Source organism: Scyliorhinus canicula, chromosome 9 (assembly GCF_902713615.1).
Source record: "Scyliorhinus canicula chromosome 9, sScyCan1.1, whole genome shotgun sequence".
Lineage (NCBI taxonomy): Eukaryota > Metazoa > Chordata > Chondrichthyes > Carcharhiniformes > Scyliorhinidae > Scyliorhinus > Scyliorhinus canicula.
In genome coordinates this window covers 67,331,849-67,357,116 of record NC_052154.1, presented here as the reverse complement: position 1 = coordinate 67,357,116, position 25,268 = coordinate 67,331,849, and the positions used below count along the sequence as shown (strand labels likewise).

Below are 25,268 nucleotides of genomic sequence, written 5' to 3'. Positions count from 1 at the left end.
GCAAATGCGCAACTCCTTGATCTGCTTCTTCACGCACACCATCAAGCTAACCCAGTCGGTTGGCTCTTCCACTTTCTCTATGATGCCTAACCTGTGCATCTTATCATGCTCGGTCTTGAGGCATTCTCAAAATGGCGCAGGCACTCTTCTAGGCGGGTGAATTGCTAGACATGTATCATCCTTGAGCTGGATTTTGTATTCCAATTCCCTGGAATACTTGGGGAAATCTACTTATTATTTGCTCAATGGCAGCACAGTGTGGTTGTAACACCGCGTTGTAGACACGCTTCATCAGTTGTAACCGCTCACAGGTATCTGCGCTCAATAACTATTTTCATGATGACTGAACTATTATGAACTTGATTAAATATTTCTTCCTCTGAACTTCCACCTGTAGGTTACAAGCACCTAGAGTCGTAATATTTTTCCCATTATAGTCGTTCAGGGCGCAATCTGTGTTTTGGATATTTGGTTTTATTTTTAACTTCATCAAATCAGCTTTGTTAATTACGTTTGCGTTAACTCCATGTCTAACTTTACTTTTACAATGGTCTCGTTTGTTTTGAGCAGTGTAGTCCACTAATCCGTTGTTTCTCACCATCTTAATTTTGTGTTCTTTGTTGTCCAGCATTTTTATTAATTATGTTCACAAAGACAAAACCTTCAAGCCAATTGGTTCATCAATAATTTCCTTTTGCCTCTTCAAGGCTGCACTTTGTATAATTGATGAAGCGCTAGTTTTTGTAGCCTTGGCTATTACATTCATGCTCTTTGGTTGCTGTCTTCTTTCATTGAACAGGCATTGCTGCGCAAAGTGATTTTTTTTTTTGGCACATCTGGCACAAGTTTTGCCGAATACAGGGCATTTTCTTAGACCGTGCGTTCTGCCACACCTCTGGTACAAAACAGCATGCTCCGAATATTGTTTTAAATGGCCGATGCTCGGACCACGTTTCTGATTTTGCTGCAACTCAGCAAAGATGGCGTCGGTCACGCCCTCTTTTTTCTCGCCACTTTCTCATGTCTGGATTTCAGTGATCTGCTTTTGTGCTATCTCACTGGCTTTGCAGATTTTCATGGCATCTGCTAATTTTAAATCGCTTTCCCTTAGTAATCGCTCGTGTAATTTATCACATTGTAAACCGTATATGATTTGGTCTTTTATCAATGACTGATGGAGGTTTGCAGGATTGCGCTTTGAGCCAAAGATCCATGACAAAACAGTCAAATGTTTTGCCCGATTTTTGCAGATTGGATTGGATTGGATTTGTTTACTGTCACGTGTACCGAGGTACAGTGAAAAGTATTTTTTTGCGAGCAGCTGAACAGATCATTAAGTACATGGAAAGAAAAGGGAATAAAAGAAAATACTTAATAGGGCAACACAAGGTATTCAATGTAACTACATAAGCATCGGCATCGGATGAAGCATACAGGGGTGTAATGTTAATGAGGTCAGTCCATAAGAGGGTCATTTAGGAGTCTGGTAACAGTGGGGAAGAAGCTGTTTTTGAGTCTGTTCATGCGTGTTCTCAGACTTCTGTATCTCCTGCCCGATGGAAGAAGTTGGAAGAGTGAGAAACCGGGTGGGACGGGTCTTTGATTATGCTGCCCGCTTTCCCCAGGCAGCGGGAGGTGTGGATGGAGTCAATGGATGGAAGGCAGGTATGGGTGATGGACAGGGCTGTGTTCACGACTCTCTGAAGTTTCTTGCGGTCCTGGGCCGAGCAGTTGCCATACCAGGCTGTGATGCAGCCAGATAGGATGCTTTCTATGGTGCATCTAAAAGTTGGTAAGAGTGTAGCCACCTGGGGTTGCCACTTCCCGATTCCAAAATGGATGCCCGCAAAGAATACAGGGAAAATCGGCCAGACACAGGAAAACAAGCAGGTGCAAGGTTTTTTGTGTATTGAGACTTGCTGAACCCAGACAGAACCGAAACCGAAAGGGGCTGGTTTAGCTCACTCAGCTAAATCGCTGGCTTTTAAAGCAGGCCAGCAGCACGGTTCGATTCCCGTACCAGCCTCCCCGGACAGGTGCCGGAATGTGGCGACTAGGAGCTTTTCACAGTAACTTCGTTGAAGCCTACTCGTGACAATAAGCGATTTTCATTTTCATTCATTTTTTCATTACGACTGAAGTCAGGGTCACCGGATGGTAATCATTGAGGCACGTTGTCTGGTTCTTCTTTGGCATGGTGGTGTTCTTGAAGCAGGTGGGGACCTCGGAGTGGATTAGGGACAGGTTAAAGATGTCTGCGAACACCTCTGCCAGCTAGTTCGCGCAGGCTCTGAGTGCACGACCAGGAATCCCGTCCGGGCCCGTCTCCTTCCGAGGGTTCACTTTCATGAAGGCCGATCTGACTTCGGAAGCTGTGATGATGGGTATGGGTTAGTTTTGGGCTGCTGGGGCACTCAACAGCGGATTGTTGGTTTCCTGCTCGAACCGAGCATAGAATGCATTGCGTTCATCGAGGAGGGGTGCACTGCTGCCGGAGATACTGCTCGGCTTCGCTTTGTAGCCCTTTATGTTGTCTCATCCTGAAAATGTAGTGCTCGAATTTTTGAGGATAGCTATAGTTATCAAATTGTTCAATTATCTTTAAGTAGCTCTTTATGTCTTCCTCCGAAGCAAATTGAAAGGTATTCTACAAATCAATTGCTTGGGGACCGGCTACTGTCATTAGGAGCACTATCTTTCTCTCGTCTGAAGTTTCTTGGAGACCAAGTCTACATTACCAGTCGTGAGCAGTTGGTTGGGAGTTTTCAATGCTTCCATCTCGCTTCGACAATCCTAGTAGTACTTCGTTGTACAGCTGATTTTCTCAGAGTCTCCGATTGTTCTCTTGTGTCTTCTCTATGTACCTAACTTTCCCTAACTGTTTTCTTTCACCACCCCACTCCTGGGACCATGTAATGTTCTTTGATTGGGATGATGTTGAATCTTGATATTGTTGTGTGAACAAAGACTTTGTTTTATAAACAAAGTTATTTATTACTAACACTACACTAACAAATTACTAAAATGTCTAAGATTAACACAATTAGAAATAATAGTCTAACACTTAACTTAACCTAAGATACTACAGAGCCACTCTAATATGTGACTGCTGCAAGCTTCTTACTAACAGCTTCTCCTGGAACACATGGTGTGCCCAGGTTACATGACTTCCCACTCACCACCTAGCGGTCGGATGCTGGAATTACAACAGCTGTACATCTACATATATTACTATTTACATACAGATAAGAATACATATGACAATCTACTCATCATCGCAAGTACTAAAATTGGCCATGTGGTTAATCCTGAGTAAGCAAGCTGTAGGCTGTACTAAGATAACAATGGACTGATCAGGTAGGCAGAAAAAATGGCAAATGGAATTCAATCTGGAGAAATGCATTTGTGGAAGGCATGCAAGGCAATTGGAATATACAATAAATGGTAGCATACGGAGGAGTGTAGAGCAACAGAAGGGACCTTTGAGTGCATGCCCGCAGATCCCAGAGGCAGTAAGACAGGTAGAAAAGATGGTTAAAGATGTATACATATAGAATTTACAGTGCAGAAAGAGGCCAGTCAGCCCATCGAGCCTGCACTGGCCCTTGGAAAGAGCATCCCACTTAAGCCCACAACTCCGCCCCATACCAGTAACCAAGCAACGCCAAGAGAATCACCTGTTATAATTCACTTTATAACCTCAGTCTTGCAAAATTTGTCATTCCACATTTGCACTGGGCAGAATTCTTCACTCTGTTGAGTGCTGGCCGGGGCGAGTAAACCAGTGTTCAACTCTAGAGTAAACCACTCTATTTGCACAGCCGAGTTTTCTCTCCAGATTCCTCTGACCCTCTGTGCACAGAACATCAGGGTGTGTGTGGTTTCTGCCGTCACGCTGGTGAGGTGTGGCCTGATAGAGCCAGCAACGCAGATTTTGGAGCACTATTTTTAAAGACTGCCTCAATCTGTAATGAAACAATACTCTTCCCACCCCTACTGTTATAAGGAACCCCATCACAGACAGGGGGAACTCTTTCTCTCTTTCCACCACCCCCACACCCCCCCAATTCAGCTCCCCAGAGGACCCGCCATTGAAGTGATGTTGCCTGGGCATGTCCCCTCCCCCTATCCTGCCTTTTTTTAAGTAAGTGGGATGTGAAGCTAAAGGGCCTGGGTTAGATTTCTCAGACCATAATTTTTTTTTACATTTTAGCAAAGTATTCTACGTTGAAGTATTTGTGCCCATTTAGTGCTCAGCTAAGCAATGCATTTGCGCATTTCAGCACCAGCCTTTGGCGAAACTGTAGTCAGTCACACTGTTAGTCACACTGTGATTACTATAATTTGATCTTGGGTGTGAAATTTACACAACTTTGAGAATGGAAATGTTAGATTAATGTGGAGGAGAGATGTTCTGTATTGCCTTTAGATAGAATTTTTTAAAAAGTTGCTTGTGCCTCAGGCCTGGTGTCCACGTCATCTTGTCTGCCTCTGTTCAGCAATATTTCTTGTGCCATTTGCTATGTTGCCCTGAACCTGAAGAAATTGATATTGTGAAACAAGATTAATTTCCTTTCTCTTTCTTCGGTGTTGATCATGAACTGCTTTGGCTAACCTATCATTCTACTTTCCTCAGCAGAAATCAGATCAAATTACCATAAGTCCATCTACAATGGTGTAAGCATAGTTGTGCTTTCTATCCTGCCCTTTTTTAAGTAAGTGGGATGTTGCTTTCTTGCGTTATTTGCTTTTCTTGCTGAGTGCTTTTACTATAAGGTGGACAAGCTGCTATTAAAACATCAGTATATTTCCTGACTATTTAGTATAGGCTATATAGAATACATAATGTTTCAGATAGCTGAGCCATTGGGCAGCTAATGAGGATGTCTTCTCAGACCAATAGTTGTCTGCTACTGGTCTGGTGACTGAATACATAATTAAAATAGTTGAGATAATTTTTAGTCAACCGCCTCAATGAAACACAAGACTCAACATCAACCTCCCCCCCCCCCCCCACTTCTATAAAGAAGACAATGTATAGACATTTAAATTACAAATACTTTTTTAATATAAAATATATCACAGATGTCTGATTATTGGCAGCCTATGTGCTATATTGCTGCATATACACCACTCTCCAAGACAAAAGTGTCACTTTAAGGTCAGTCAGGAAATGCTCAAACAAAAGTTCCCCTCTCTCACTGCTGAATCAGGACGCGATTCAGTAGAAAAAAATCAAAGTCCGTATTTGGGTGCATTTGGCAAGATCACGGCCTGTATTCAACGGCACTTAGTGCCAAAAATGAGCCCCATGTCAATCTCTCCATTACAGGCTCCCTCGCCATCTGATTCACCCGGCTTGCACCTCAGCAACTCGCCGCTAACAATAGCTACTTTCAAACAGCTCCCTCGCCACTCACTCCCAAACAGCACACAAGCATGGCAGTGTGCAAACCTGCTCCTCACATTGGCACTGTCTACCTGACCAGGCCTGCAGTGGTGGGGGGGGGAACCTCGTTCCCCCAAGGGGGTCGGAGAACCGGCTGTTTGTGGTTGGGGGTGGGGGGGGGAGGGAAAGAGTCCCAAAGATTTTTGAGTCCTCGCCCCGTATGATGATCAGGCCATGGTGATTGTGGATTGCCTGAGGAGAAACCAGTGACCGATAGCAAGGTTGCCTGTGCCAGAGATGTGAGGATCCACTGCCCCTTCACCAGACAACCTGTCTTAAATAAGTTAATGTCAGACAAAATGATCCTTCCCATTCACTGACCACATGTCCATTGTCTCGCAAGTTCACCATCTGACGAAGCAGAGCCATCCAAAGTTGTACCCACCTCTGCCACCCAAGGAGACCACTGGCCATGAATCACAATTTTCACCTGCACCTTCCACCAGCGCAGAGACACACACCTGGGCGATATTAGAAGACAGGCTTCATGGGCACTATCTGATGAGCACCACCATTGCTGATGCCGATCAGATGGAGGCAGGTACATCCAAGGGAGATAGAAGTTCTGGTTCCTGTTGGATCCTAGGACACAGTTTGGTCCCAGCCAGATGTTGAGCCTCTGGACAAGGTTCTTCCTGACCTGACGATAGGCCAGAGCCGTGATATTCCAGCGACTGCAAGGCCGATTGGCGGAGTTGGTGCCAGCAATGCGTGGCACCATGATCAACACTGCTAGGGTGGCGACTGCAGTTGAGCATGGCTTGAGTGCCATGAATAATGGTGTCCAAGGCATGGCTCAGTCTGTGACGATGATGGCTGAGGGCCTCAACAGCATGTCGCTGTCGATGAGGGACGTGTCCCAGACACCGGTGGGCATTGCCGAGGTACTTCAGGGAATGGCCCAGTCATGAAGTACCATCGCTAAGGGCAATCGCAAGGGCAACAACACCATGGTACAGACAATGGGGAGCCTCTGGGACTAGCAGAGCGAGTAACTCAAGAGGGTTCTGGAGCTCATTCCAGCTGCTCCACCATCCCATGGAGTCCCCTAGGGTCTTATGGGCACCCCCAGGGAGGAGGAAGTGCTGAAGGCCAACACAGGGCCTGTCACCAAGGAGACTACGGCAGTTTCCAGTTTTTCTGATTCCTCCCCCCGACACCGGTACATCTCAAGTGCAGCTGGCAGAACAGGGTGGCATGGTGAGACCTGCAAAGTCGGTCAGGGTCCTCCAGAGAAAGTCCACCAAGGGCATCAAAGGCCATAGGGCGTGGAAAGCAGCAGGCTGCCTCCACCTCTGATGTACATCCTTTGAACACACCTAAACATAGCATTAGACCACGGAAGATAAAGAAAAGTGAGGAGCACTGAGTGGGCATTGGTGAGGTCACTATCCTTGGGAGGAATGGAAATCCGTTACATTAAAATGTTCACTATTAAAACATTTCGCACCTTTTACATGTGAAGTCTCTGTCATGTTAATCTTCACAGCGGGACTGCCTGCACCCCCACTCCCCCCACAGTGTCCAAGATCAAAAGCCCCCGATGCAGTCTCGGTTCAGAGGATGGGTGTGAGCAGAAAGATAGCAGTCAGTCTTTATCAGATCCTGAGGAGCTCCAGAGCTTTCCTCACAATGTGATCATCACTCTCCTGCCTCGTATAATGACCTGCTACCAGTATCAATCAATACCGGCCCATTACGCTGGAGTGATGTTACACAGACCCTCGGAGGGGGTATCAGGGTGGTTGAGGAGGGTGAGGTGTATGAGGAGGGGAATGGGGTTGGGGGGTTGTTGAGCTGATGGATCCTAGCAGAATATGGAAATGGTGAGGGCCTCCCTGGTCCTCCTGCATGTCAGACCCTCACCTGTCCTTCATCATCCAGCTCCTCCCTGGTATCGTCCTCCAGTCCCTCCTGGTCCACCTCAGACGAGGCCACATATCCCTCCTCCTCCACTACCATGTCGCCCCACCTGACGTGGGGCGACCTGCACATAGCAGAAGATATTCTGGGGGGTGTACTGCAGAGCACAGCCAGAGTGGTCAAGACATCAGAACCCCATCTTGAGCAGCCTGATGCACCAAGATGCCGGGGGGGGGGGGGGGGGTCAGAGAATTCCGCCCCATAGCTTTTGAAATGGAGTCAATCCATATATTAACTACTTTAATCAGTGTAATCTTGATTATTTGGTTAATCTTCAGTATACAGACATGTAAACTGACATGCCAACTTCAATGTCTCATAAACCAAACTGAAAAATCAAAAGATTTGGTGTAAAACACAGGAGTTGCTATTTTTTCAACATAAACAGTTTGCATTGACAGTTGAATTATATACCTCATTATTGCCTTCTTGATTTCAAACAGGTCAGAGGTCTTTACAAAAACTATATTCCTGCATCTGAAAATGTTTCCAAATATTTTTTAAAACTCCTACCTGTTATCCCTGCACGTTATAAAAGGATCGGCTCTCCCACCAGAGCAGAATGGCCCATCGTGTCTGAACCAGCTTTTCGGTCGAGTAATAGTTAGCTGCATTCCCATTCTGTTCTCCCATAGCCCTGTGGATCTTTTACCTTCATGTATTTATTTATTTATCCACTTCACTTTTAAAGGTTGCATCTGCATCTGCTTCCACCACCCATTCAGAAGGTATATTCTGCATCCCGATCATAATACATAATTGAGAAACGGATAGGATATTCTTTATAGGTTTTAATGAAATAAAGTGGGAAGTGGCTCTTGTGGACACCAGCATGGACAATTTGAGCCGAATGGCCAGTTTCTGTGCTTATGTGACATTCTATACTTTCCATATTGTTACCGCATGTATAAAAATCTCAGACAGCAAAAATTCAAATTTCAGTGGATTGGAGTCATTAATCACTTGTCCTAATTAAGCAACAAGACTTGGGAGAAAGATAAACTATTGTGTTCTCTTCTACCATTGTAGCAAAAGGGAAATAAAGTCTAAAGTGACTATCCGAAGGACCATGTGACCCTACATAGCCTCTGATTCAGCTTCTCCCTGCTATTGATGTCACTATAGTGATCTGGAATATGGGTACCACCGGGATCCTACGGTGTATGTTTGGATATGGCAAAACTTAATTTCTGGGACTAGCATGTTGAAAACATCTGACCCAAGTTTGAGTCAGGCCATTTTTCAGATATCCTATAATGGGCATCTGATATCTTGCTTTCACCAATGAACATACGACAAAAAGCAGGAGAAATTGCTGGAGTCAATAATCAGGTGTGGGGCAACTGAACACCTCAAAAAAGTTTGATCGTTCAGGGAGAACCAGCATGGATTTGTGATGGGAAGGTCATGCCTTAATCTTGTTGAATTTTTTTGAAGAGGGGACTAAGGTAGGGAAATGTCTACAGATGTTATTTAGATGGACTTCCAGGATGCACTTGTTAAATCCACATAGGAGACTGTTAACTAAGGTAGAAGCCGACAGAGTTGAGGGCAAATTATTGACATGGTTGGGAAATTGGTTGAATGGCAGGTGACAGACAATGGGGATAATGGGTTAGTACTCTAATTGGCAGGATGTAACCAGCGGTGTACCACATGGATCTGTGTTGAGGCTTCAATTTTTTACATTATTCATTAATGCCTTGGATGAAGGCGTAGAAAGTCATATATACAAATTTGCTGATACAAGGTGGCATTGTAGACAGTCGAGATGGTGGCATAAAATTGCAAGGAAATATTGACAGATTAGGTGATTGGGAAAAATTGTGGCGGATGGAATTCAATGTAAGCAAGTGTGAAATTATCCATTTTGGACCAAAAAAAGATAGAGCAGAGTACATTCTGGAAAGAGGTTAGGTACAGTGGATGTCCAAAGAGATTTGGAAGTTCAGGTGCATAGATCCTTCAAGTGCAGAAAATAATCAAAAAGGCTAATGGAATGCTAACCTTTACATCTAGAGGAATGGAGTATAAGGATTGAGGGTTATGCTGTAGCTATACAAAGCCCTAGTTAGAACTCACTTGGAGTACTGTGAGCAGTTCTGGGCACTACACCTTAGGAAAGATATTTTGGCCTTGGAAGGAGTGCAACGTAGGTTTACAGGGGTTAATTTAGGAGGAGAGATTACAGAAATTGACTTTTATAATTTGGACAGTTAAGGAGCAATCAAAATATTCAAAATAATAAGAGGGAAAGACAGGGTAGATAAAGATAAACTCATTCCACTTGTTGGATATTCTAAAACTAGGGTCATTGTCTAAAACTTAGGGCTTGACCATTCAGGAGAGATGTTAGGAAGTACTTCTTCATGCAAAGGGTGGTGGAGGTTTGGAACTCTCTCCACAAACAGTAGTTGAAACTAGAATTTTGTTAAGCAAAGGTATTAAGGGATGTCAGCGTATAACAGCAAGATGGGAGAAATTATCTTTTACTTCAACCAAGCAACATTTTTAAATCCATTGGAGGAAGAGGTTGGTTATAAGATTAAAATGTTAAGTTGTTTCTGTTGTCTCCCTTTTTAACTGTGCTGCTTTGCTTTAAGTTAGTGTTTCCATGCCCGTTTCAAGCATAATTTTAATAACTGGTTTTGTTTCCAGCATCTGAAATTATGGGGTAAATCAAATATAAAAATTTGGAATTGAAAGCGTGGATGCTTCTAATAAGGCTCTTTTTTGCATTTACCTCCTAGTGAGTGATATTCCACAGTCCAAAATTGATTGTTAAAATAACTACAGAATGGGTATAGGAAATGGGAATATCACACTGGCATAATAGTGGAATGTTTCTGATAGAACTTACGGTGCACTTGGCAGAATATTTGGAGCTCAGAATCACAGAATTGTTCCTTCGCAGGCCAATTTGATCCATTGTATCTGCACCAGCTTTTTGAGCATTTCTTAGTGCCATTCTCCTGGCTTCTCCCCATAACCCTGCAGATTATTTCTTTTCAGATAATCATCTTGAATGCCTCATTTGAACCCATCTCCACCACACTCAGGCAGTGCATTCCAGACCTGAGCCTTTGCTGTGTGAACAAGTTTTTTCTCATAGTGCTTTTGCTTCTTTTGCCAGTTGCTTTACTTGCACTAGTGGGAACAGTTTCTCCTCAACTACTCTGACCAACCCCCTCATGATTTTTATTATCTTTATCAAATCTCCTCTCACCCTTCTCAAATCTTTCGTCATAACTGGAGTTCCTCAACCTTAAAAGCATTCTTGTAAACCTCTTAAGACTGCACTCTCTCCAGTGTCTTCACATCCTTCCTAAAATGCGACACCCAGAACTGTACTGTGTTCCAGCTGAGGTCTAAATTGTAATGTATTATACAATTAATCCCTCCCCTAAAGAAATAATGAGATATTTACTGCCAATTTGAAACAAGTTAATTTTCTAACCAGCACTAATGTTTCCTACTTTGAGCAGAAAATTCATGAACATGTTTATTTCAATAAATTTAGTTATTTTGAAGTATGTGACACTTGCTGCATTGTTTTAATATGTACTTTCTGTTAGGTTTAACTGGAAGACAATGGGTGAAGAGCAAAACCAGCAGCTCTCTTTGAATTTTACACACCAACCCAAAATGGAATGTGATTTGCTACTCCTAAGAATCCATTATAATTTTTGTACAATGACTGCATTCTGATAACTCTGAGGCCTAAAGGCTTTGGCTTTTCATTTAATTTTTGAAGCAGTTCACATATTTGGCAAATGACATGACCTTCATATTAGCTAATAAGTCAATAATATGTTACCCAAACAGAGCAATTAGACAAATACTGTAAATATTAGTTAACATTTGTGCAAACCTTCTGTTTTGTTTGTCTGTTTGATCAAAGTTCTTATGAACAATTTACTTTGGCATTGATTGTTAGCTGTTTCTAGTGTCTTGCAAAAAGTGCATGTAGATATTACTTAGTTGAGACATTTAGTTATAATTGTTGACTTGCAAATTAAAATATTTTACTTGTCACACTGCTCAAAGATTTGCGAGTAGCCTATTGACCAGCATTAATAATAAAATGGAAGTGAGACTAACGAGGTAACTTTTGCAGTTTCTGTTCAACTGTTTAACATAGTGTATTTATCTCACTAAATAATTGTTTCTGTAAAATCTGTAAATAATGTATTTGGCACAAGTGGTGCTGTTTTTTTTGGAAGCAAAAAGAAATAAGAATACAATTCTTTTCCTACTAATTACCAGCAAACGGGGAAATCACTCAAGTGCCAATGGTAATTACTTCCATTAATCTGATAGAAAGTAACATTGATTTAATTTACATGTGCTGTCATGCCATTTTGTTGTGTTTAATATACTCCTACACTTGGGCATTTTCAGTATTTAATAAACATGAACAACTTGTTTCTAATTGTTTGAACTTTATTCACAAGTATTGAATGAGCAATATTTCATTTGATAAAATTGTTGGAATTTATAAAAGTGCTGCAAATAAAAATTTAAAAAGCCATAATGTGTTCAATTATAATTTAGTTGACGTTTAATTTAATTTTAGATAAGGTTGTCATTTTACATGAGAGCTGATTATGCCTGATCAGCTGAGTATTTTCTGTTTTTATATTAGAGCCGACATAACCCATATTGTCAAGTGCTGCATTTATTTCAATGAGATTCTGCCCATCACATGCTCTATAACATGGTTTCAGGCTAACAACCCTGTTCAACTGCTGTTTGTCAAAAATTTGATATGGAATGTTTGTTCCATTCAATCATTTTAACGGGGACTGTGCTACTTTTTATTTCATTATGTACTTCAGTTAAGGTTGAACTCCATCTGCCATTGGACAAACAGATCACTGGCCATCACTCGGTGTCTGCAGCTCTTCATGTGTGCAGATGGCCTCAGAAAAGGCATACTGTGCAAGCTGGCCATATCCAAGTTCTGTAGTTCACCATGCACTGGGGTGATTAAAGAGGTGGAAAACATGGCAGGTGGACGCTAGTCATCCATCAAACGAAGGTCATCTATAGCCTAAAACCCTTGGTAAAATGTGCTAATCTGTAAAAACTGACATGCAATTTAATTCGCCTCCATCTAGTATACTGCACTCCCATCAAATTAGCAGTCTTGACAATCAGGCATTAACTTCCCTTTTGATAGTGTGGAGTGCAACCTGGAATGGGCTAGTGGCATATTAATTTACCACTGTGGTTATCTTCTCCATGAAGTTAATTGTGTGATCCTAACTAGCCCAAGTTGTTTACTCTTAACTCTGGAATTGTACCACTTTTGCATCTAAAAATAAATCTGCATTATGGAACTAAAGCTTGGAGATTCCTGGAGCCTTACTTAATTACAAGGTGTGGCAGAGCAGACCTTCACCCAAGGCAAGAATCCCAATCCCAAATTCCAGACACACGGTCATGTATAGATAGCATAACCAGGATGTTGGTGCCTGCAAGGTTGTGTCCGCAAACGTTTAGCATGTTACAGTGGGCATTAAATTTATGAAGAAAAGTTAACAGAATAATCAAGCTTCTGTTATACACAGACATGGTGAATGATTTTCATTAAAAGGACAAGTATGAGATAAATTACAAATAATGAGTAAGTTTTCAAGCTGGTAGTATTCACTGCCAAAATTGTCAATCTCCAACAGATATTGATATCTCTGGAAGCTATGACACCAAAAAATAGCAGTCACCATACTTCTTAAACTAATTAATCAGTTCTCTGACACAAACACCAATATATTTAAAACTTAACAAATAATCAATACATGAGATCTTGCCAATCTTTCAAAAAATACAAACTATTTTCATGTGGCCAAAATGGGAATTAAATTTTATATTTACAAAATAAGGTACTAAAATCAGTGTACGTCTTTTGTAATATGTTACAGAAACATTTATTTGTGGTGGTATTGATTTACATGTGGTCCCACAGTGATGACAAAAGCAGATGATAAGGATGGTCCAGACTGATCATCAACACACTGACCAGACAATATTTTTTAGACCTTCTCCATCTCCTGAAGCCCAGCTTTCTGAACTGACAAACCTGGCATTAAATAGATTACTATTCACTTTATACTGGAATTTGCCAAGCAGTTTCACAATAATACCAAATTCATTTCCGATGACCTTTTTTCGAATTAGTTTCCTAACACAGGAAATGAGACTGATTTATAATATCCTTTCTTCAACAACAGCTCCATGCAATGGCTATACTTCCAAGCAAATGGCAGTGTCAACTGGAAAACACAAACATATACAATGTTTATGTAACAATTACATTCTAAGAACTGAAACCTGGCAGACTAATAATGCTGTACCTTTTTTTACTGTACATGTCAAAATGATAATTAAAATAAACAAAAAATCCTTGAAATCTTACGTTTACAGAATAGAATTGGAGTGTTAGAGTAACCTTTGATGTCCCCCCATGCTTCCTCTGCTATTATTTTTCCTTTAAAAGATGTAACAGTTGTTGCCTCAACTACTTGTTATAACGTATTCCATACTTGAACTGGGTAGAGAAATCCTCCTAATTTTTTTGCTCCTGAATTATTAATTTGTTGATCGCTGGTCACTACTTCCTAATTAGAGAAAAGACCATTTTTTCCCTATTCAAACCCTTCATAATTTAATTAATCTTTTTCTGCCCAATCCATTAAACTGCATGTTCCCAGAGTATCCTGCAGTCTGCTTCCTTGTTTGTCAAACCTCATTCTTCTGTGTCAGTCAAATGTTCATAATATTGTGCTTCCAACTCCCAAGTCCAAAACCATTTATATAGATCAAGATGAACCCCTGGAGTTCATAATTTCCATTCTGAGTAACTGTTTTCTTTGCGTCATCCAACTTCTATCCATGTCTTCTTAAGTTTTACACCTAAATATTTTAAACAAGCAACTAGAAAGACATGGGACCTTTTGAAAATCCATGTATTTTGATTCATTTATTGCCCATCCCTAATTGGCCTTGAGGGGGCAGTTAAGAATCAACCACATTGCTGTGGGTCTGGAGTCACATGTAGGCCAGACCAGCTAAGTACGGCAGATTTCCTTCCCTACATGACATTAGTGAACCAGATGGGTGTTTATGACAATCAACAATGGTTTCATGGTCATCGTTAAACTTTTAATTCCAGATTTTTATTGAATTCAAATTTCACCATCTGCAATGGCGGGATTTGTACCTGGGTCCCCAGAGTATTACTCTAGGTTCTGGTTTATTAGTCCAGTGACAATACCACTACACCACGGCCTCCGCTCTATATTTACTGAGTTTCCTTTATTTATCCAATAGATCTTTTATTGAAAAACACCTCATTTTAACAAATCATTTAGCGTAGTATATTTACCAGTATCGATTAAATCTGTAAACACTAGTAATAGTTACAGGAACGTTTCAGTCATTAAATTGTTAACTCATGCATTTTAACTTAAAATCTGCACTGAAGCAGTGTTTTAGTTCAAATATACGTCCTTGTTGTTTTACAAGTAATGTATATTGCATGTGTAGTGTATATAGTGTTTTTAGTGTTTCCTCAAGCAGCCTTGTACCTGAACAAGGGCACTTCAAGAAAATGATTGTGTGACGTCTTGGCCACCATTTTTATGGGCAGTCTAACATTGCAGCCTGTGGTGTTAAAAGCTTCAAAAGCTCTGCGTTTTGGATGAACCTCCAAGGCCTGAAGACTTCATCCACAACATTGAAACTGGCGATGAAGTAGGCAAAAGGCGTTTGTATGCACCCGAAGAAATAATGAGGAATTGAAACCATTATTCCATGCAACATGAAACAGGGGAGCCAGACACTGGTTGGAGCCACCGGAGGATCTGAAAAAGATCCCGGACCAGGCCAAAGGAAACAACCTTGGAGAGAAGCATGTGCTGTGCCCAAACTGAACCCTGTAGCCATGAGAACAAGTACCCTGTGTGAAGTTTGGAGGATTTCAGGAATATTGGCTTCTAAATATTAGGACAAGTTAGGAGCTAAAAGCCTGGGGGTACAGTGTGTGGGCTGCAATGGTCATGTTTTTCAAAATAATTTTCATTTGCTTCTAGTAAATAGCTGGTGAAATTGACCAAAAAACATGGATTGACCAGGGGGAGTGGGAGGCGGTGGAGAGAGTGTCCAGGCTCGGACCACCATTGCTGGGGCCTGCTAGACAGCCACCTTGCTGCGTACCCCACTGACCACCCACCTTGGCCCCCGGTTCTGCAGTGACATCGGTCGTAAGTGACCTGTCGGACCTGGCATGCCATCGAAAACTACTAAGGGCAGAGATTAGTATTTAGCATTTAATTTTACAGTAAAAATCTAGCGCCAGGGCCATATAGTTAATTGTAACTGAATCTAATAACAATTTAAGTGTTTATTTTGAATTAATTGGGTGGCGCAGTGGCAACACTGAAGTCTCACGGCGCCGAGGTCCCAGGTTCATTCCCAGCTCTGGGTCACTCCGTGTGGAGTTTGCACATCCTCCCCGTGTTTGCGTGGGTTTCGCCCCCACACCCCAAAGATATGCAGGGTAAGTGGATTGGCCACGCAATTGGAAAAAATTAATTGGGTACTCTAATTTTTTTTAAAATATTTTGAATTAATTAACTGGTGCATAAATGTCGCTCAGTGGGGTGCAGTGCTCTAACTGAGAGATGTGGGAGATCCGTGACGCTTCCAGCGTTCCGGTCAACTATGTCTGTGGCAAGTGTAACCCATGGCAACTCCTCACAGACCGGGTAGTTCGATTGGAGCAGCAGTTGAATGCACTTAGGAATATGCAGGTGGCGGAAAGCGTCATAGGAGTTATAGAGACATCGTCACACCCAAGGTGCAGGCAGACAGATGGGTGATCACGAGAAAGGGCAGTCAGTGCAGGAATCCCCTGTGGCTGTCCCCCTCTCTAACAGGTATTCCGTTTTGGATACTGTTGGGGGGGATAGCCTATCGGGGGGGGGGGGGACAACAGCAGCCAGAACAGTGGCACCACAACTGGCTCTGTTGCTCAGCAGGGGAGGGCAAGATGGAGGAGAGTGATAGTTATAGGGGACTCTATAGTAAGGGGCACAGATAGGCGCTTCTGTGGAAGTGAAAGAGACTCCAGGATGGTGTGTTGCCTCCCTGGTGCCAAGGTCAAGGATGCCTCTGAATAAACACAGAACATCCTGAAGGGGGAGGGTGAACAGCCAGAGTGTGGTGAATGTGTAACCACTATAAATTCACACTGTACATTACTGTGTCCCTGTGGGCTCCATCTGTGAGCCGTTGCGCGGCTCTGCCCACGGGGAGATGAGGAGCATGTACAGGGCTCCGCCCCCAGCAGGAAGTATAAGTGCTGCGGTCCTGCGAGTCCGCCCTCAGTTCAGCATAGTCACAGGCAGGCTCAGTTGTAAGCCGATTAAAGCCAGTTTACTTCAACTCGTGTCTTTGAATGAATTGATGGTCTCATCAATTTAATCGACTTAAAAACTACTATGAAATCAGCCCTCAAACCTGACCGACTGGAACTCGATCCACAGGCCGCAGAAGCAAAGGAAATTTTTTAACATTGGCTTCGGTGCTTCAAGGCCTAACTGGCTGCGTCGACTACCTCCTCAGTTACAGAAGAACAGAAACTCAGTCTTCTCCACGCACGGGTGAGCCATCGTATTTCAACTCAACTTGATGTAACTGACTCTTATACTGAGGCCCTCGCGATACTGGACCGCCTGTACGTGCGGCCCGTGAATGAAGTCTACGCGTGAAACATCTTTACAACGCGCCGCCTACGCCCTGGGGAGTCGCTAGAAGACTACCTGCGCGACCTTAAAGCCCTAGCACGTGAAGGTAACTTCCAGGCCGTGACAGCTTCCCAGCACATTGAACTCGCCGTCCGAGACGTGAATGTTGCAGGGGTCCGATCCAATTATGTGCGGCAGCGTCTTCTCGAGAAAGGGGCCCAGGACCTGGAGGACACGGTAAAATTTCCAAAGCTTAACTGCATTCTCGGCCGATCACGCGACCCCATCGTGGACCCCCAACCAGAGTCTGCCCCAGGCCTGCGCCGCGCGGCCACCCGCCCACCATGGAGGGCTATCGTGCCACTTTTGCGGCCAGCCCCAACACCCCCGGCAGCATTGCCTGGCCCACAACGCGACCCGCAGCAGCTGCGGCCGGAAAGGGCACTTTGCTGAGGTCTGCCTGGCCAAAGCTAAAAACTAACTCGAACCCTAACCCGAAAACTCGCTCCTCCGACTCCCAGGCCCGCAGACCCCGCAATGTGGCAGCGTGTCTGCCGCCTCCGCACATGTGCGACTCACGAGGGCCGCCATCTTGGCAATCCTCCCCCACGTGGCCGACCATGTGCGATTCATGGGGGCCGCCATCTTGGACGCCATCTTCCTCGCCGCCTGCCACATGCGATCAACGGGGGCGGCCATCTTGGCCATCACCCGCTACGCCACTCGACGATTACAACCTCCGTGGACAGTCATCACGGGGCCGCTGCAGCACCGCCGACCACGCCACCGACTACCCGCAGCTCAGTGCAGTCACTTTGGATCAGTAGCGGCCAAAGCACCTCAAGTGCTCCATGATGTCCGTCCAGATCAACGGATATGAGACACCGTGCCTGTTCGACTCCGCAAGCTTCGTTCACCCAGACCTGGTAAGGCGCTGCTCGCTCCCGATATTTCCAATACAGCAAACTGCCCCAAGACCCTGAAAAGGTGCCTCTGGTTCTTTTCCTATTATGCCCAGTGGGTCCCCAACTATGCGGACAAAGCCCGGCCACTGATCAAAGCTACCATCTTCCTACTGGCGGCTGAGGCCCGCCAGGCCTTCAGCCGCATCAAGGCAGATATTGCCAAAGCCAAAATGCGTGTGGTGGGCAAGTCCATCCCCTTCCAGGTGGAGAGCGATGCATCAGAAGTCACCCTCGCCGCCACCCTTAACCAGGCGCGCAGGCCAGTAGTATTTTTTTCCCGTACCTTCAACCCCTCTGAAATTCGATACTCAGTTGAACAAGAAGCTCAAGCCATCGTGGAAGCTGTGCGGCACTGGAGGCACTATCTCACTGGTAGGAGGTTTACCCTCGTCACTGAACAAAGGTTGATAGCCTTCATGTTTGATAATACAGCGGGGCAAGATCAAGAACGATAAGATCTTGAGGTGGAGGATCGAACTCTCCACCTATAATTACGATATAGTGTATCGTCCTGGGAAGCTCAACGAGCCCCCAGATGCCCTGTCTCACGGCACATGCCCTAGCATGCAAGATGACCAACTCCGGGCCATTCACAATGACCTCTCCCACCCAGGGGGTCACCCGGCTTCTCCACTACATCAGGGCCCACAACCTGCCCTGCTCCACCAAGGAGGTCAGGGCCATGACCAGGGACTGCCAAATCAGCGCGGAGTGCAAGCCGCACTTCTATCGACCGGATAAGGCCTACCTGATGAAGACATCCCAGCCCTTTGAGCGCCTCAGTATCGACTTCAAAGGGCCCCTCCCCTCTACCAACCGCAACACGTATTTCCTAAACGTTGTTGACAAGTTCTCCCGCTTCCCCTTTGCAATCCCCTGCCCTGACATGACTGCGGCCACCATTATTGAGGCCCTGCATAGTGTCTTACGTCCACAGTGACCGGGGCACTTCATTTATGAGCGACGAACTGCGTCAGTACCTGCTCGGTGAGGGCATCGCCTCGAGCAGGACTACCAGTTATAACCCCCGGGGAAACGGGCAGGTGGAGAGGGGGAACGCGATGGTCTGGAAGGCCATCATCCTGGCCCTATGGTCTAGGAATCTCCCCCGTTTCCCACTGGCAGGAGGTCCTCCCCGACACGTTCCACTCCATTAGGTCCCTCCCTTACACAGCCACGAATGAGACCCCTCATGGACGCCTGTTTGTTTTCCCCAGGTAACCCACCTCGGGGGGGGGGGGGGGGGGGGGGGGGTCTCGCTTCCATCCTGGCTGAAGACACCAGGGCCCGTCCTACTCCGCAAACACATCAGGAGCCATAAATCCGACCCCCCTGGTCGAGAGGGTCCAGCTCCTTCACACCAACCCCCAGTACGCATACGTAGAACACCCCAACGGCCGACAGGATACGTTTTCCCTCCGGGACCGAGCACCCGCAGGTTCCACTACCACCACCACTCCAATCTACCCCTCCCAACCTACGTGACCAGTGCCCCCACCCCTACATGGCCCCCGCACCCCCTCCCCCCCCCCTTCACTGACCCACAGGAACAAAGCCCCAGAAGACACGATCCAAGTCCATGTCTGTGCCCGCACTGGTGAGTTCACCACCCATGCCCGCATGGATGTGTTTGACACTCGGGCCAGCCGCGATACCAGAGCTCCGACGATCAGAGCGCCGGACAGACTGAATCTGTGAACCTTCACCCCTGACGGACTTCAATTTTTTTAACAGGGGGTGAATGTGGTGTATGTACTGTACTAACCATTCACCATGTATTACACTGTATCACGCTGTTGCCCATGTGGGCTCTACCTATGGATCATTGTACAATATTATGTAGAATGTATCATGTTAGTGCCCTTGTTGGCTCCGCCCCTTGAAGGGAGGTATATCATGTTAGTGCCCTTGTGGGCTCTGCCCCTTGAGGGGAGGTATAAAGAGCAGTAGCCCTGTAGGCGGCTCTCAGTAGCAGAGCAGTCGCAGGCAGGCACTGTTCTCGTCGATTAAAGCCACTGTTCACTTCAACTCTCTGTTTCGCGTGAATTGATGGTTGCATCAGGGGTTATTCGGGAGGCATAACAAAAATTCATCCCAAGGGGGAGGACACAAGGGCATAACAAGGCATCCAGGTTGACGAGGGAAGTCCAGGACAGGTCGGCGCAACATCGAGGGCCGAAGGGCCCGTACTGCGCTGTAGTGTTCTATGTTCTAAAAAGCATACAAAGTGACAATTAGTGGGAAGCCAGAGGATTGGGAATCCTTTAAAAGAGAGTAGAGGACAACTAAAAAAGCAATAAGGGGAGAGAAGATGAAATCTGAGTACAAGCTAGCAAATAATATAAAAGAATATAGGAAGTTTCTTTCAACATATAAAAGGTAAGAGAGAGGCAAAAATGCACATTGGACCACTGGAAAACGTGGCTGGAGAACTAATAATAGGAAACAAAGAAATGGCAGAGGAACTGAATAGTTACTTTGCATCAGTCTTCATGGTAGAAGACACCAGTGGGATGAGAGAGCTCCAGGTGAATCAGTTGGGGGGGGGGGGGGGCAGAGGTGAGTGCAGTGGCCATTACTAAGGAGAAGGTTCTGGGGAAACTGTCTGAAGGTGGATAAGTCACTTGGACTACACCCCAGAGTCCTAAAAGAGATAGCTGAGGAGATTGTGGAGGCATTGATGGTGATCTTTCAGGAATCACTGGAGGCAGGAAGGGTCCGAGAGGACTGTAAAGTGGCTAATGCAACACCACTGTTTAAGAAGAAAGGAAGATATGGACTGCTGTTCAACTGTTTGCTGGGTCAAAGGAACCAAGCGGAACACTCATCCCTAGAGCATCTCGAAAACAAGGACTCCTACATCAGACTCTTATTTATTGACTACAGCTCCGCCTTCAACACCATAATCCCAGCCAAGCTCATATCAAAGCTCCAAAACCTAGGACTTGGCTCTCCACTCTGTAACTGGATCCTTGACTTTCTGACCAACAGACCACAGTCAGTAAGAATGAACACCAACACCTCCTCCACAATAGTCCTCAACACCGGTGCCCCGCAAGGCTGCGTACTTAGCCCCCTACTCTACTCCCTGTACACACACGACTGCATGGCAAAACTTGGTTCCAACTCCATCTACAAGTTTGCTGACGATACGACCATAGTGGGCCGGATCTCGAACAACGGCGAGTCTGAATACAGGAGGGAGATAGAGAACTTAGTGGAGTGGTGCAACGACAACAATCTCTCCCTTAATGCTAGCAAAACTAAAGAGCTGGTCATCGACTTCAGGAAGCATAGTACTGTACACACCCCTGTCAGCATCAATGGAGCCGAGGTAGAGATGGTGAGCAGTTTCAAATTCCTAGGGGTGCACATCACCAAAAATCTATCCTGGTCCACTCATGTCGACGCTATCGCCAAGAAAGCACAACAGCGCCTTTACTTCCTCAGGAAACTAAGGAAATTTGGCATGTCCACATTAACCCTTACCAACTTTTACAGATGCACTATAGAGAGCATCCTCTCGGGCTGCATCACAGCCTGGTATGGCAACTGCTCGGCCCAGGACCGCAAGGAACTTCAGAGAGTCGTGAATACCGCCCAGTCCATCACACGAACCTGCCTCCCATCCATTGATTCCATCTACACCTCCCGCTGCCGGGGGAAAGCAGGCAGCATAATCAAGGATCCCTCCCACCCGGCTTACTCACTTTTCCAACTTCTTCCATCGGGCAGGAGATTCAGAAGTCTGAGAACACGGACGAACAGACTCAAAAACAGCTACTTCCCCACTGTCACCAGACTCCTAAATGACCCTTTTATGGACTGTCCTCATTAACACTACACCCTGTCTGCTTCATCCGATGCCAATGCTTATGTAGTTACATTGTATATCTTGTGTTGCCCTATTATGTATTCTCATGTATTTTCTTGAATTCTGTTCAATTCCCTTTTCTTCCCATGTACTGAATGATCTGTTGAGCTGCTTGCAGAAAAATACTTTTCACTGTACCTCGGTACACGTGACAATAAACAAATCCAATCCAATTTGGGACTCTTTCCTTTGTTCATGGACATTGGATTGGGGGTGGGGGTGGGGGGGGGGGGGGGTTCTCATGTTTTTGTTTTTTCCTCTTTTTTTCTGTTTTTTTCCTTTTGGGCGGATTTGTACTTTTTGTGCAGCTCGCGGAGGTCACTGGAGCCGGCACGGTAACGAAGGGGGGCCGGTCAGCAAGGGGGGCCAAGGCCGTGGGTTGGGGTTTTTTTTTTGGTTTGTGTTTTTTTTTGTTTTGTTGATGTCCGTGCCTTCCTGTGCCAGTGAGTTTGCTCCAGTGGGTTGGAGAGGGGGATGGGGCACCGGGGAGTGGGGAGGAGGATGGGGAAACAATGGGAATGAGACAGGAAGGCTCCGGAGTGTTGAGTCACTGGGCTAGCAGATTGGCTAGTCAAGGGAGTCAGGTGGGGGGGTGGGGGGGGTGGGGGGGGGGGGGGGAGAAGATCACAGCCAGTGGATGGCAGGTGTGGGGTATCGGGGGATGTGGTTGGGGGGGGGGGTTGTTCTGCTGACGTGGGAGGGACTTGAAACAGGCACTGGAAAGGAGGTCGAGGGTGGAGGCAGCCAACGGGCCGGGGGCCGGCCCGAGAAAGGCTATGGCTGACTGACGTTGGGGAGGGGGGGGGTTGTGCCCCCCAACCAGGCTGATCACCTGGAATGTCAGGGGACTGAATGGGCCGGTTAAGAGGGTGCGGGTGTTCGCGCACTTGCGGGCTTTGAGAGCGGACTTAATTATGTTGCAGGAGACACATCTGAAAGTGTCTGACCAGACCAGGCTAAGGAAGGGCTGGATTAGCCAGGTCTTCCACTCGGACTTGGACTCGAAGTCCAGGGGGGTGGCAATCATGATCAACAAGCGGGTGAAATTTGAGGCGGAGGGCATAGCGCGCAGACAGTGGGGGCAGATACCTGATGGTACGGGGCAGACTGGAGGGGAGAAGAGTGGTGCTGGTGAATATATATGCCCCGAACTGGGATGACGTGGACTTCATTAAAAGAGTGCTGGGGAAGATCCCGGACCTGGACTCTCGCAGGCTAATAATTCGGGGGGGGGGGACTTTAATATGGTCCTTGACCCGGCTTTGGATCGGTCGTGTCCCAGAACGGGTAGACTCCCAGCAATGGCAAGGGAGCTGAAAGGATTTATGGAGCAAATGGGGGCAGTGGACCCCTGGAGAGATAGACAGCCGACAGGAAGGGGCTACTCGTTTTACTCGCACGTCCATAAAGTATATTCTAGGATAGATTTCTTCGTACTAAGCAGGGATTATATAGGGGAGGTAAAGAACACGGAATATTGGGCAATTACTATCTCAGACCATGCCCCGCACTGGGTAGACCTGCAGATCGGAGGAGCGAGCTACCAACGCCCGCAATGGAGGCTAGACGTGGGACTGCTGTCGGAGGAGGGGATCTGTGAGAGGCTTCGGAGGTGTATGCAAAATTACTTGCAGGTGAATGACATGGGGGAGGTCTCAGCGGCTACTCTGTGGGAGGCGCTAAAGGCAGTAGTGCGGGGGGAGCTGATTTCAATTGGGGCCCACAGAGCCAAGACAGACAGGGCAGAGATGGATAGATTGGTTAGGGAAATGGGTCAGATAGATAAAGAGCACGCGGAGTCCCCGGGGGAGGTTTTACTTAGGGAGAGGCAGAGACTACCGGCGGAACTGGGGGCACTATCCACGAGTAGGGCCGTGGAACAGCTTAGGAAGGCGAGGGGAGTGGTGTACGAGCATGGGGAAAAGGCTAGCAGACTGTTAGTGCAGCAACTGAGGAAGAGGGAGGCGGCCAGGGAAATAGGTAGAGTGAGGGATGGGGAGGGGCGCAAAGTGGAGGACCCGGCAGGATTGAATAAGGTATTCCGGGACTTCTATCGCAAGCTGTATACTTCGGAGCAGCCGGAAGAACCGGAGGAGATGAAAAGATTTCTGAACGGGTTAACCTTCCCAACAGCAGGTGGGGGGCGAGTGGATGAGCTGGGGGCCCCGATTAGAGTGGAGGAGGCCTTAAGGCCATGCAGTCGGGGAAAGCCCTGGGGCCGGATGGATACCCAGTAGAGTTCTATAGGAAGTTTTCTGAGCTGGTGGGCCCGGTCTTGGCGAGGGTTTTCAATGAGGCAAGGGACAGAGGGACCCTGCCGCCGACAATGTCGCAAGCCACTATATCACTGATATTGAAGCGGGGTAAAGACCCGGAGGCGTGTGGGTCCTACAGGCCAATCTCCCTGACTAATGTTGACGCCAAGCTCCTGGCAAAGGTCCTGGCGGTTAGAATGGAGGACTGCGTACCGGAGGTGATTGAGGAGGACCAAACTGGGTTCGTGAAAGGTAGGCAGCTGGCGGCCAACCTGAGAAGATTACTTAACGTGATAATGATGCCCCCGACGGGCAGGGAGGTGGAGGTAGTGGTGGCGATGGACGCCGAGAAGGCCTTTGACCAGGTGGAATGGGACTATCTATGGGAGGTGCTCGGACGGTTTGGGTTCGGGGAGGGATTGGTGGATTGGATCAAATTATTATATCAGGCCCCGAGGGCCAGCGTCAGGACTAACAGAGAAGTGTCGGAGTACTTTAGGTTGTACTGAGGGACCAGACAGGGCTGCCCGCTCTCCCCGCTGCTGTTTGCGCTGGCCATAGAGCCGCTGGCGATTGCACTGAGAGCCGCAGAGGGATGGAAGGCGATGGTGAGGGGCGGGGTAGAACATAGGGTCTCTCTTTACGCAGACGACCTGCTCCTGTACGTGTCGGACCCAGCGGATGGGAAGTATACTGGGAATGTTGAGGAAGTTCGGCCAGTTTTCAGGATACAAATTAAATACGGCCAAGAGTGAAATGTTTGTGGTACAGGCAAGGGGCCAGGAGAACAGATTGAGAGGGCTACCGTTTAGGCTGGTTGAGGAAAATTTCCGGTATTTGGGAATCCAGGCTGCACAAGTTAAATTTGGCCAGGGTGGTGGAGCAAATGAAGGGAGAGTTTCAGAGATGGGATGCACTCCCGCTGTCGCTGGCAGGGAGGGTGCAGACTGTAAAGATGACAATCCTCCCTAGATTTCTGTTTGTTTTTCAGTGCATCCCGATCTTTGTTCCACAGTCCTTCTTCAAAAGAGTTAACAGGATGATCATGAGCTT

The 25,268-nt window shown here is 46.3% G+C and overlaps 2 protein-coding genes across 5 annotated transcripts in view; one reads left to right on the top strand and one right to left on the bottom strand.

Annotated features, from left to right (window-relative positions):
* LOC119970889 overlaps nucleotides 1-11,903 on the top strand; it is a gene marked incomplete at its 5' end in the record, with an annotated part of 434,610 nt that extends 422,707 nt beyond the window's left edge. Inside the window, 2 exon segments of the mRNA XM_038805997.1 lie at nucleotides 4,637-4,715; nucleotides 10,948-11,903. Coding sequence (XP_038661925.1) covers nucleotides 4,637-4,681 — 45 coding nt within the window.
* A 1,043-nt stretch (nucleotides 11,904-12,946) lies between these two features.
* Nucleotides 12,947-25,268, bottom strand: part of LOC119971382 (BTB/POZ domain-containing protein KCTD19-like) — a 179,175-nt gene continuing 166,853 nt past the window's right edge. For all 4 annotated transcript variants that reach the window (XM_038806837.1, XM_038806838.1, XM_038806839.1 and 1 more), the window contains one exon: nucleotides 12,947-13,647. The gene's annotated coding sequence lies outside the window, so the exon portion shown is untranslated. The remainder of the gene's footprint in view (nucleotides 13,648-25,268) is intronic.